Consider the following 12101-nt stretch of genomic DNA (forward strand, 5'->3'; position numbering starts at 1 on the left):
TTGTTTGTGAAGGAAAGCCGGAGTAAAACCACTGACCAGCGATCAGTACCTGGCAACTGCGCATGCCTCACATGGGATTCGAACTCGCGACCCAGAGGTGGAGGGCTTGTGATAATATGTTGGGACATCTTAACCACTCGGTCATCGCATATCTTATCCAGTTAAATATCCAATTCAATAGATATAATGTGAATATGCTTGAAAAAGTGATTTATGCTATTCATGTTCCTATGGAATACCAAAAAGTATATCGCTTATAACCAGGGTATCAATTTATTCAACATGGTATGTCCAGTTTTGTCTAAAACTTCTTCGATTTTCGTTTTAAACATCTGTGATCCACATCCCTTTAATTTCACCAAAAAAACCCATTTTATGAAGTCTCCCACCCACTTGTAGTGCCTTGAGTACTTTGATTTTTGTGTATGGTGTCATCTCGCCCAAAGAGCACAACAAAGTTAAACATATATGTATGCAGGGGGAAATAGCGTTTACAGTATAAAAGTCACCAGAACGTAAACCCTTATTTTTTTAGATCCTCTATTGAACAGAGTGGTTACTATATAAGGATCTGTATTTTAATCAGATTTTTCATTTTAAATTTTTATTGCCAAATGTGTTATGGGATTGGGCAAAAGTTTTAAAACTTATATAAAGCCAGTTCCCAAAAAAAAACAAAAACAAAAACAAAAAACAAAAAAACATTTAAATTACATAGACAAGATGGCATTTACAATATAAGCAATACATAATATATAAAGTTGTATTTGAGACACAGAAAGAGGGAGTGAGAGAGGGGGAGGGAGGGGAGAGCTATTTTATAGTTTTAAAATATATTTTAATCAGATCGGTTGTCAACGGTTAATCGGAAGTCAGCTAACCAGTTACAATATTATACAACCGACTTATTGGACTAGTATATCTATATCTGGCTGTTTGTATAAAATCTCTATCCTAATTAGTAGTAATTAGCTGTGGTTGCATTTGTTGTCCTAAAACGCTGGAAACTGGCTGTAATGGATAGGTCAATTATATCATAAACCGTCAAAAGTGGTCGAATTACGGAATAGTGACCAATATACAAAGACATACAAAATGTAAATTTAGAATTATCGGAACTGAAATTGTTATTGTAGCGAGATGATTTTCATTTTTAAGGTGATAGTACGGTCGTAAAAAAAACAACCTGTTAGAATTGTAGCGCAAATACATTAAATAATAAACATTGTTATATGTAACATTTTGATGATATAAATCTAACCGATTAACTGTTTGTTTGTTTTTTGTTGGTTTGATTAAATAGACGTTCTATTACTAGCCAGGGTCATGTAAGGACGGCCTCCCATGTATGCGGTGTGTAGCGTTTGTGAAGTGCGAGGTGTGTTTTTGGGAGGCTACGGCATGTCCAGATGCTCGGTCGGGAGATTTTCCATATGACCGGTTAGTGAATTTCGACCGATTTCACAACCCTAGATTATATATTAAATAGTATAAATATCTCTTCCACAAATCTTGAACGTTCAAGATGGATTTCACCTAGCTTTTCTTTAGTTTCTATGTACCTGAAGATGGCCAAGAGGCCGAAAATTTGTGGAAGGGATATTTATACTATTTAATGTTTATATATATTCTCCCTCTGGAGAACTAGTATTTGCTAGATCATATAATATTCTTTAATTTACGTAAGTTTGATCGATGTGGATTAATTCGATTTCTGTTTTACATGAAATAAACCGGCAACAGGACGTGTCAAACTGGCCAGTTGGCAGTTTCATCGTACACATCCCATTTTGTATTTGTTATACATGTATACAATTTTTCAAACGTAGGTTATTTTGATAAACCAGTGTTTTCCGAAACACATGGACTCGACACAAATGATAAATATTAGAAACAGGAAATGTAGGAATGTCTGACTTATATAAGGTTTGTCGGACAAATAAACGTCATTATTTATTATGCCGTTAGGGACCGTAAGAGACAATAAACGCGTCATATGGACTCTTCTGTCTATTTATAGATATATAAATGAGTCTTGGTCTACATACCAACAAAGTGTACAGCTACCGAAATATATATGTAAGTATTGTGTTATTATTATCTAATGCGGTGGGGTTTTGGTATACATTTCACAAAAAAATGTCCATCTGTAATTATAATACTTAATCAGCGTATGTTTTCATATATACATGTATATCTTATCGTAACTGTGGTTGATACAAGCCTCTTATGCCTCTTATAAGTATAAATGCGCCATTGTATACCATTCTATTTAAAATAGCGAGAGAAAGAAAACATGTCACAATATACTTATTTAGTGTTCTTAAAGCATTGGGCTTTTCAAATGTAGATCTTTATTCACATGAAGTGATAGGCATAAGTTAAAAGGTTATAACGAATATTTCAGGACTCGTGGATAGCTTATCAACATAGATGTGTTGCCAAATCTTGATATACTATCCACAAGATATCAATTTAATGTATTTGACATTTAAAATACATGTGCATGAATATATGATCAAATATTGTTATGATATATTTATGTTTTATCTATATGCTAGCAACATAGAAGAATAAAGACAGAGAAGAAAATCCCAACAAATGCGTTAGTGGACAACATACATGTATCTCATACACCGAAAACTATCGGTCATGAATTAAAATGTGCAGCGATTTCTCAATTTGACTATTTAAATAGCAGTATCATATTTAACCTAAACGACATTTGGGTAAAACGGGGTGGTGTAATTGGTGAACTGAATATTCTTTGTTATTTGAACAAAAGACGTACATGTATTGATCAAATGGATTATTTTCATGGAGAAATATTTGTTTCTAAGGTGTTCTTATTGACGTAGAGATAAGCCAAATAGGATTGCTAATTTTGTTTCTCCTGTTGTAGCGGGTTTTTTTTTATCTCTTTGTTTATTTATATGTGTATTCTACCTGTCCTCATATGACTTAGGTATGTCTCAGTACATATAGGGTCTAAATATACAAACAGCGTGCTTTATGGGCATATATATTAACACCTGTCAGTCACTCTAGCCCTTCGGTGTTTTATCAACATTAATATTATGGTCTATCAGAGTTGTTTCCCTTTATTCCAGACAGATTGTCGGGAACCGTCGTATTTTCAGCGAGAAAATGTCGACATTTATGAAAACTTGGTCAATGCTCCGGATCGAAAACCAGGCAGTGCTCTTGAGTTATCCCCTTTTTTGTGTGTGTGTGTTTTGGACATAACATAACGTAACATGACGTCAGTGGAAGATACATGTACCCGAGTTTTAATAATCATGTTAAAGATGCTCCATCGCTGACAGCGCATAAATGATATTTATTATATGAACAATAATTGGTGTTTAATCGTTTATATATATGTCTAATTAACACAAAAAATAATACAAAATAATATAATTAATTTTTTCGGGATGCAATTAATTATTTTTCATATTTTTAACTTAATGAAAAAATTAGAAGCTCAAGCTTTTCCATGGTGGTAATGGTGTAAAGTAAGTAACTTTTGTAACTGAAGAAAAATACCAAATCGCCTGCTCTTGTTTTTGATGGTGAAAAAGACCATTTGTCGGCGGTGGAGCATTTTTAAAATAAATATTCTCCATCGCCGACATAGCATAAACGATGCCCATCATTCGAACAATTACTGAATTATAATCTTGTTCATATGTTTCTAATTAAAACAAAAAAATAACATGAAATAATTAATTTTGCTTTTAGTTTGTACACAATTAGTTCTTAATTACATATAGAGCATAGTTCTACAGATTTTTTTTCGGGATGCAGTTAATTATTTTCTATATTTTTATCTTGAAGTAAAATTAGAAAATCAAACTTTTCAATAGTGGTAATGGCATAATGTAACTTTTGTAGCAGAAGAAAAATACTAATCGTCTGCTCCTGTTTTTAATAGCGAAAAAATACCAATTGTCAGCGGTAATCTTTAATCTTAATCTTCAACTTTCTTCATCGTTTAACGCATTAACTTACAATGTCCCATTTTAGATTATTTCATTCAATCGTATTAGTTTTGCATTTTGTGATTGTTTCAGGTATCCAAAGCAAACACTGCAAGCCTACAAAGACATGACCAACAGATCACGTGTTGACCTGAAGGTTCGGTTTTCATTGCTGCTTGTGACCAGTCTTCTTTCACTATACGCTTTTCTATCTTATTTATATGCCAAAAGTAACGTCACGGCCGGAAGTAGTGATCGAATTTACACAACAGACGAAGTGGAACATAATAACATTTTTGCATTAGTAAGGAAACAGCAACAGGAATTACCTACGGATGCTGGGAAAATACTTAAGTGTAGTCAAATAACTTATGGCGGAAATATCCTAGCCGGAATTAATGACATCACAGCCCTTGAATTCACTTCAGTTGGAAAATTTAAACCAACAAAGAAAGCACGGCACTGCGACAAGGGACTCGATGCTACAGATTTAGAACTGACCCTCCGCGAATACAGACATGGAATAAAATGTGTCAAAAATTTCCAGGAAGAACACAAGATTTCAAAAAATGCATTTTGGGCAGGGGATACGAATTTAATTAGACATAAACACCATCGTTATTTAACGTCACGCAGCATTGTGATTGAAATTGGCGGGAATGTCGGTGTAGACGCCGCTGCCATCATTCAAAAATACAAACCTAATGCTTACGTTTTAATGGAACCCATTCGGCCATTGTATGAAAAATTGTCAAGAATGTTTAATAAAACAAAGAATGTTTATTTATATAACTTTGGACTCGGAAAGAACCTGTCGTACTCCCATGTAAATATGCAAGGTCATGAAGGTGAACATACGTCACAGTTCACAGGGTCAAGGTCGGGTGATTGCCTTATCAAGGTCATAAATGCTACACAGTTTATGTTGAAACTGGGTGTAGGATGTTTCAATGTGGACCTTCTGACAATCAACTGTGAAGGATGCGAGTTTGATGTTTTGGAATCATTGATATCAACAAGTCTTATAAAAAGTTTTAGACATATACAATTTGCCACACATCCATCATTGGAACATTTGAACAGCCCTATCACTAGGTACTGTGAAATTATCCAGATTTTATCAAGGACTCATGTACCGTCGTATAGATACGGATTCATGTGGGAATCCTGGACCAGAAGAGATCTACTCTAGGCTTTAGTAAGACCACTTTGCTGACATCGTTCCTCTGAATGTTAATCATACATTGAAAACTATTCATACGGAAACTTAAACAGGATCATTAAAAAACGTCTATATGACGCATTTATATAAAATTGGTTTGCAGACCTAAAATTCTCGTCGGTTGTATTCAAATTAAAATAAATCCATATTTTTATTTTCGAATATTATTTAACAAAGTTTTCCGAACAAAACAGAATTGCGATTGAAACTTGTTGATGGTTTGTATTATCAAATCAGGAATAAAATATGTTATTTATGTATTGTTGATATCGCTGATGAATTTAATCAACTATTCAATTGTAAAAAATTACAGATATCAGGGAGAAAGTTTTTGCTTATCTACTATACCAAATATCCTACTTGAAGTTGAAGATCGTCTTTTAGATATTTGCAATATTCGAGTTATGAATAATTTTGCACTTTTACAACGAAGGGTGTTGCTATTGCTTTCAATTGAACTTTATAGAAAATGTTTCTAACGTTCTTGATTGTTTATATCTTGTATGTTGTTTATTTATTTTGTCATTTGTCCATTGTGTTCTCATTTCCATGTGTCTGAGTGAATCAATACAATTTTTTAAATAAAAAAATATAAAAATATGTGTATTTCAGCCCTGAATACGTTCTTAAAATCAACATTGTATTATTTTTAAACTCAATCAAACTTTTCAAGATAGACTTGGTTAATGATACTATAGATACTGTGCCGAATCGCTAATAATCGTCACTATTGACGGATTGCGAAACCATAAAGAACCATGCAAGTTATTTTATTACATATATAGACGGATATTAATTTCAAATATTATGACGCACCCTGTAACAATATTAAAACACTAGTTTAGAGAATGAAATACACATACATAATATGGCTAATGAAAGTATAACCATCTGACATACATTACTGATAATACTTATTACATTATATACATGATAGGTACGTACATATTACATACGAACAGTTATATAATTATCTTAACGAACAGGTTGATATATCACACTGTTTATGGATTTCAATATACAAAAGATATAATGTAAGAGTGTATACACTATCTATTAGAACATTACGTATATAACATAACGGTTAACTATTTGTACAATAAATCATATCTCACCTGTGTGTGACACAGGGCGCTTTGCCTGGGGCACAAACTCGATACAACTTGTATGTGCTGATACCATATAAAATGTTGGTTCGAATAGATCTAACAAGGACAAAACAAGAACATTCTATTACATAAGGTAAAAGATATACTAGGGTTACGATATCGAATAAATAACGTGATAATGGCAGCCAGGTGAGTACACCTGATGGCCGATTACATATTTCTGAATATAATGAATACTTTATAAATATAATGAATATATACGTAGATCGTTTTATATTAACGTGGAGTGAAGTCAGTGGTCAGAGAAATAGTGCCAAAATGAGTTAAGGGGATATGTACGGTTAATACTTACATGCAGGCTTCTAAAAGATGCTAATGACTAGTTAGAGTCTGTTTGTCTAATTTCAAAATGTCTGTTGTCTCGCGCGCAGAATCGGTCAGCTGTCACGTGTCTAAGTGACCAGTGTGACGTCAAAGGGGCACAGATAAAGGGTGTTAGTAAATCGTATAACACATAACTAAAATACTATTATATATTCTTAATTAAAACTATGAATACAAGTATGTGACTATCCAGGACGTACACTCTGAAAATGAAATATATTATTATACAATGTATAAATACATTGTAACTATACAAAGATAAAGTTTATGCAATATTAACAAATATAATATTGGCGTCATAAAAATGACCCTGCTACATCCTCCTCTGGTTTCAAGAAGGTCGTCCTCGACTTTCTAAAAATAGAAGCTTGAAAAAAATGACTGATTCAAAATATAAGTATAGTCTGTACGAACTGGAATAGAAATGAATTAATTACACATGCACAAGATAGTCACAAGGAATGACCAAGAATAATAATTATCACTCCACTATGGGAACGTATACAAAGCATTGAAAGTAAACGATTAAAGACAAAAGACATTAATGCATCAATAAGTTATAGGATAAAAGTGCTCACAAGTAATAAAGTAATTCACTGCGGTATCATCTGTCTGGTGGTAATCTACGTTGATTTTCTTACTATTTCAAGGATTGTCGTAGCTACGTCATTTCTTCTGTCTCGCAAAACTGGCGAATCGGAATGCTGCAATAAAAAGTTGACTGTTCTAGTCCACTCTGGTACAGCTTCCTGGCGTGCCCAACAGAATTCACTTCCTCGCATCCAATGTGGGAGTGTCCTATCGCGGACTGACCTTCTTCGTGCAGGTGAAGAATTCTGCTCCTCAGAATGCGTAGATTCACTTTCTGTTTCTTCTGTGCCTTGCTGTTCTGATGCAGAGTCTTCTAGGGCGTCCCCATGCTCTGTCTCATTGCCGTCGACGGAGTTAGTCTCTTCAGTATTCTTCATGTCATCGGAAATTACTTCTGACTCATCTTCTGGTGTCTGGACCAGGTACACTTCTTCCGATGACACACTGCTAGATTCGTCTGCCAAGATATCCTTGTTCCGTGTTACGTCAGCGTTAGCTCTGGCGTCAGGAGTCAGGTTACGAGCCTTCCTTCTAGGTGCAGGCACAGGTTTTGGGCGTAGATAACCAATGAGTAAGAGGTGGATTCGATGAAGTGTCCGAACTCGTCCGATTCCATCTTCCTTCTTCACCACATACACCGGGATGTCCTTATTGGGCTGGTCCGACACGATGTATGGATCTTCTTCCCACTTGTCTGACAGCTTGTGCTTACCATCGAACGCTAGAATCCGTACAAGCACTCTGTCACCAATCTCGGGAACTCCACCTCTTACTCTCTTGTTGTAGTTGTCCTCTTGATGGTCTTGGGCTGAGGTAATGTGTCTTGCTGCAGAGTCATATGCATTCTTTAACCGTTGTCTAAGGTCTTTCACATAGCGGGTGAGAGGAACTGCATCCTTCGACGATCCAATCCCAAAGGCTATGTCGACTGGTAGCCGTGGCTCACGTCCAAACATAAGGAAGTACGGAGACTGTCCTGTGGTGTCCTGCTTAGTGCAGTTATATGCATGGACTAGTGCAGCGACATGGGCTTTCCAGTTCCGCTTTTGGTCCTTCTCCAATGTTCCGAGCATTCCTAAGAGAGTTCTGTTGAAGCGCTCACATAATCCATTACCCATTGGATGATAGCTGGTGGTGTGAGATTTGGCGATGCCGGTGATGTTACACAGCTCCTTCAACAAGTTACTCTCGAAGTTCGGACCCTGATCCGTGTGTATCCGTTTAGGAAGGCCATAATGGACAACGAAGTTGTTAAAGAAGGTTTCCGCAGTTGTTTTCGCAAGTTGGTTTTTCGTGGGAGCGGCGACAGCATAGCGCGTGAAATGGTCGGTCATGACGAGGATGTGACTCATCCCTCCGGCTGATGTTTCTAAAGTCAGAAAGTCCAGGCACACCATTTCAAGTGGCTGACTTGACTTGATGCTTACTAATGGTGCTCTTCCTGGAGTGGCTTTCCTGAGTACACATCGCTGACACCTCTTGATCCAATCATCGACATCCTTTGCCATGCCACACCAGTAAAACCGGTCCTGTAGTAATTTCAAGGTCTTATCTCGTCCTAGATGTCCCATCTTGTCGTGGACCATTTCCATAACGACCGAGATCTTTGACCGTGGCAACACTAGCTGTCGCTTCCTTGTATCATCCACGACGGTCTCTCTATAAAGCAATCCACCGGAGATCCTAAGATGATCAAATCCCCTTGCGATATGATAGCCAGGTGGTGTCTTGCTTCGGGGTGGCTTCTGTCCTCGTCTGACCCAAGGGATGATCCAACTGATTTCCGGATCAGCTTGCTGTTCCTGAAATACGTTGGGCTCTGGTATGGGATCTCCATCTTCCTGCAACACATTTACTGTGTGGCTGACATTGTAATACATTCAATGTATGGGACTGTCTGTTGTTGGCATACAGCTTTGATGGCTTCGTCTGTTATTCTCTTAGGCAAGCGGGATAGGGAATCGGCATCGGCGTTGTTGATTCCTGGCCTATATACAATGTCGAAGTCGAAGCTGGCAAGGGCAGCAACCCAGCGGTGTGAAGTGGCATCGAGTTTTGCTGAAGTCAAGACGTAGGTCAGAGGATTATTGTCGGTAACTACAGTAAAGCGGCTCCGGCAGAGGTAATCCTTGAACTTCTCACTAACTGACCACTTCAAAGCAAGGAACTCTAGCTTATGGGCTGGGTACCGTCCTTCAGCTCTGGTAAGGCCTCGGCTGGCATAGGCTATGACACGCTTGACTTCGCCTTGTTGTTGCTACAGAACAGCCCCTAGTCCATTGAGGGAGGCGTCAGTGTGGACTTCAAACGGTTGGTCAAAATCGGGATAGCCGAGTATAGGCGGTGAAACTAGCTTCTGCTTAAGCTCCTGGAATGCCGTCTCTTGTTCTGGTCCCCACGTCCACGGTTGTTGAGCCTCAACCTTCTTCTTTGATCCCTTCTTCTTCTGAGGAGATGGCATGAGGACGGTGAGTGGTTTGGCCACCTTGGAAAAATCCTTGATAAAGCGACGGTAGTAACCGACGAATCCGAGGAACCGTCTCACTACCTCGGGTGTAGTGGGGGTCTCCCAGTTAACTACCTTGTCGACCTTGTCTGGGTCCGGTTCTATGCCGTCTTCGAAGACTATATGTCCAACGTACTTCACACGGCGCATAAAGAAGGAGCATTTCCCGGGCGACAGCTTTAATCCAGATTCTTGAATTCTGTCAAACACCTGATGTATCCTGTTAAGATGCTCTTCGTATGTTGGGGCAAAGATTATTACATCATCCTGATATATGAAGCATATCGTGGTGTTGTAGTCGCTGAGAATCTCCTCCATCAGGCGCTGGTAAGTCGCTGGTGAATTTGCTAACCCAAAGGGCATACGCACGTACTCGTAAAATCCGAGGGGGCCTACAGTAAACGCTGTGCGTTCCTTATGATTGTCATGAATCTCAACTTGATGATATCCAGACTTCATGTCGACAACAGTAAAGAACTTGTTACCAGCAAGTGAATCCAATATTTCCTCGATCCTTGGGAGAGCATAGGCGTCTTTTACTGTTCTCTGGTTTAGTTGGCGATAGTCGACACACATTCTTAATGATCCATCCTTCTTCCTGACAAGAACGATGTTTGAGGACCAAGGAGAACGAGATCTTCTTATTACTCCTGCTGCCAGCAAATGTTGTAGATGATCTCGCACTTCCTTAAACATCGGTGGTGGAATTCTCCTATAGGACTGCTTGAATGGAGTGGGAACCCATCAGCTCAATTCGATGGGCATAGATGTCTGTGTGGCCAAGGTCCTCATCAGATGTGGCAAATATCGGCCTAAACTATCGTATCAGATCCTTACCTTCAGCAATCTGATCTTCTGTAAGTCCGTCTGTGCAGATCTCTACCAAATCTAATGGGTCATTTCCATTGGACGGAAGATCCTCAAGATCCTCAACAGAAACCGGCTGTAATTCGCATAGGATGGAGCTTGGTTGCAAGGTGACTGTCCTCGTTGAGATATTGGAGATAGTTACGTCCACAGGTCCGGTGTTCTTGTACTTGTACGCCACCATGGTAGGAGCTATGTCCAAGTCAGTGGGTACCATAGAGTGGCATGTGGGCTGAACTAAGGCACAGACAGGTGGGTATGGTGTCTCCTTATCCAAGAAACCTTGCAAGACTGTCTCGCTGTTGGGTCCTATGGTGATGGGCGAGTGGCCTGCTAACTTCACTATGGCTAGCTGTCCGTTCTTTTTCTCAAGTTCCTTTTCCTGAAGGACCATGCATCTGAATGCTAAATACCACGGTGTCGTCAGTGGAGCCATCTGGAGAAAAGTAGTTCCATGCTTCTGTCGTGTTTGTTGCATAAGGATGTTCATTACGTTGGTGCCCAATAGAATTGGTATATTGCTGTTGTACTTGCTCGCAGGGACGACTAAGAATAATGCCTTCACCGTGTTAGCTTCTGTTCCTGAAAGGCCTGTGACAGATGTCTCAATCTCCACTGTTCCATCATAGGGAAGTAATTGCCCATCGGTACATTCCACCTTGAGGATAGAGTCCAGTGGTTTAATAGGTAAATGGCTAAGACAATCCTCCCAGAATGTACGGCTGACAGTAGAAACAGTGGATCCTGTGTCTAACAGCGCTATAGCAGTGTGACCTTCCACAGTAACAGAAGCCTCGGTTGGTGTCCCAACTAGATCTGCTGTAGGTTTGTTCTTTTTATCATCCATGGGGCTATCTATCCTAAAACAGCCTAACGTCTGCCCCGCGCGAAAGGCCTTCTGTCGTTTAAAGGACGTCTGTTGGAGGATCCTCTGGAGTTGTCCAACTTAGCACGACAGCCTAATGCTATGTGACCACTCTGTCCACAGCGGTAGCATGCCGGCTCCTCATAGTCTGGGTTGTCTCCTCCTTCCAAATATTCTGGGTTCCAGCTGGCCTCAGCATAACCGGTACTCTGACGCTGGTAGCCTTGCTGGTGCTGGTTCCCTCTTTGTCCTCTATTTCTTGGACCTCTATGGCTGAAGTCCTTTCTGTAAGATCCAGAGCCTTGATGTGGTGACTGGTTCCTAGAATCTTGACCCTGTTGTTTCTTGTCAAAGTCCTGTTGCCATTTACAAACTGACTCAAGTGTAGCTCCCATCTGCTGTATCATACCACGTAAGTCATCGTCGGCTGTAACTGCGGACTTGGCGGTGATAGTGTTCTTGGAGGCAGTAGACTTTGGCTTCTTCTCTTGCTCTACTCTTCGGACAGCTTTAAGTAGCTCATCAAAGTCATGGTAGGTCTCAAAGAGGTGTCCTGTAATATCCTTTAAAGGTTCAC

The 12101-nt window shown here is 39.0% G+C and overlaps 1 protein-coding gene across 1 annotated transcript; it reads left to right on the top strand.

The window, feature by feature from the left end:
* Positions 1-4107: 4107 nt before the first annotated feature.
* On the top strand, positions 4108-5313 carry LOC138312513 (uncharacterized). Its single transcript, XM_069253579.1, has one exon. The coding sequence runs from the start codon at positions 4108-4110 to the stop codon at positions 5170-5172; it is 1065 nt and encodes a 354-aa protein (XP_069109680.1). The 3' UTR covers positions 5173-5313.
* The last annotated feature ends 6788 nt before the right edge of the window (positions 5314-12101 follow it).

This window comes from Argopecten irradians, chromosome 1 (genome assembly GCF_041381155.1).
Source record: "Argopecten irradians isolate NY chromosome 1, Ai_NY, whole genome shotgun sequence".
Lineage (NCBI taxonomy): Eukaryota > Metazoa > Mollusca > Bivalvia > Pectinida > Pectinidae > Argopecten > Argopecten irradians.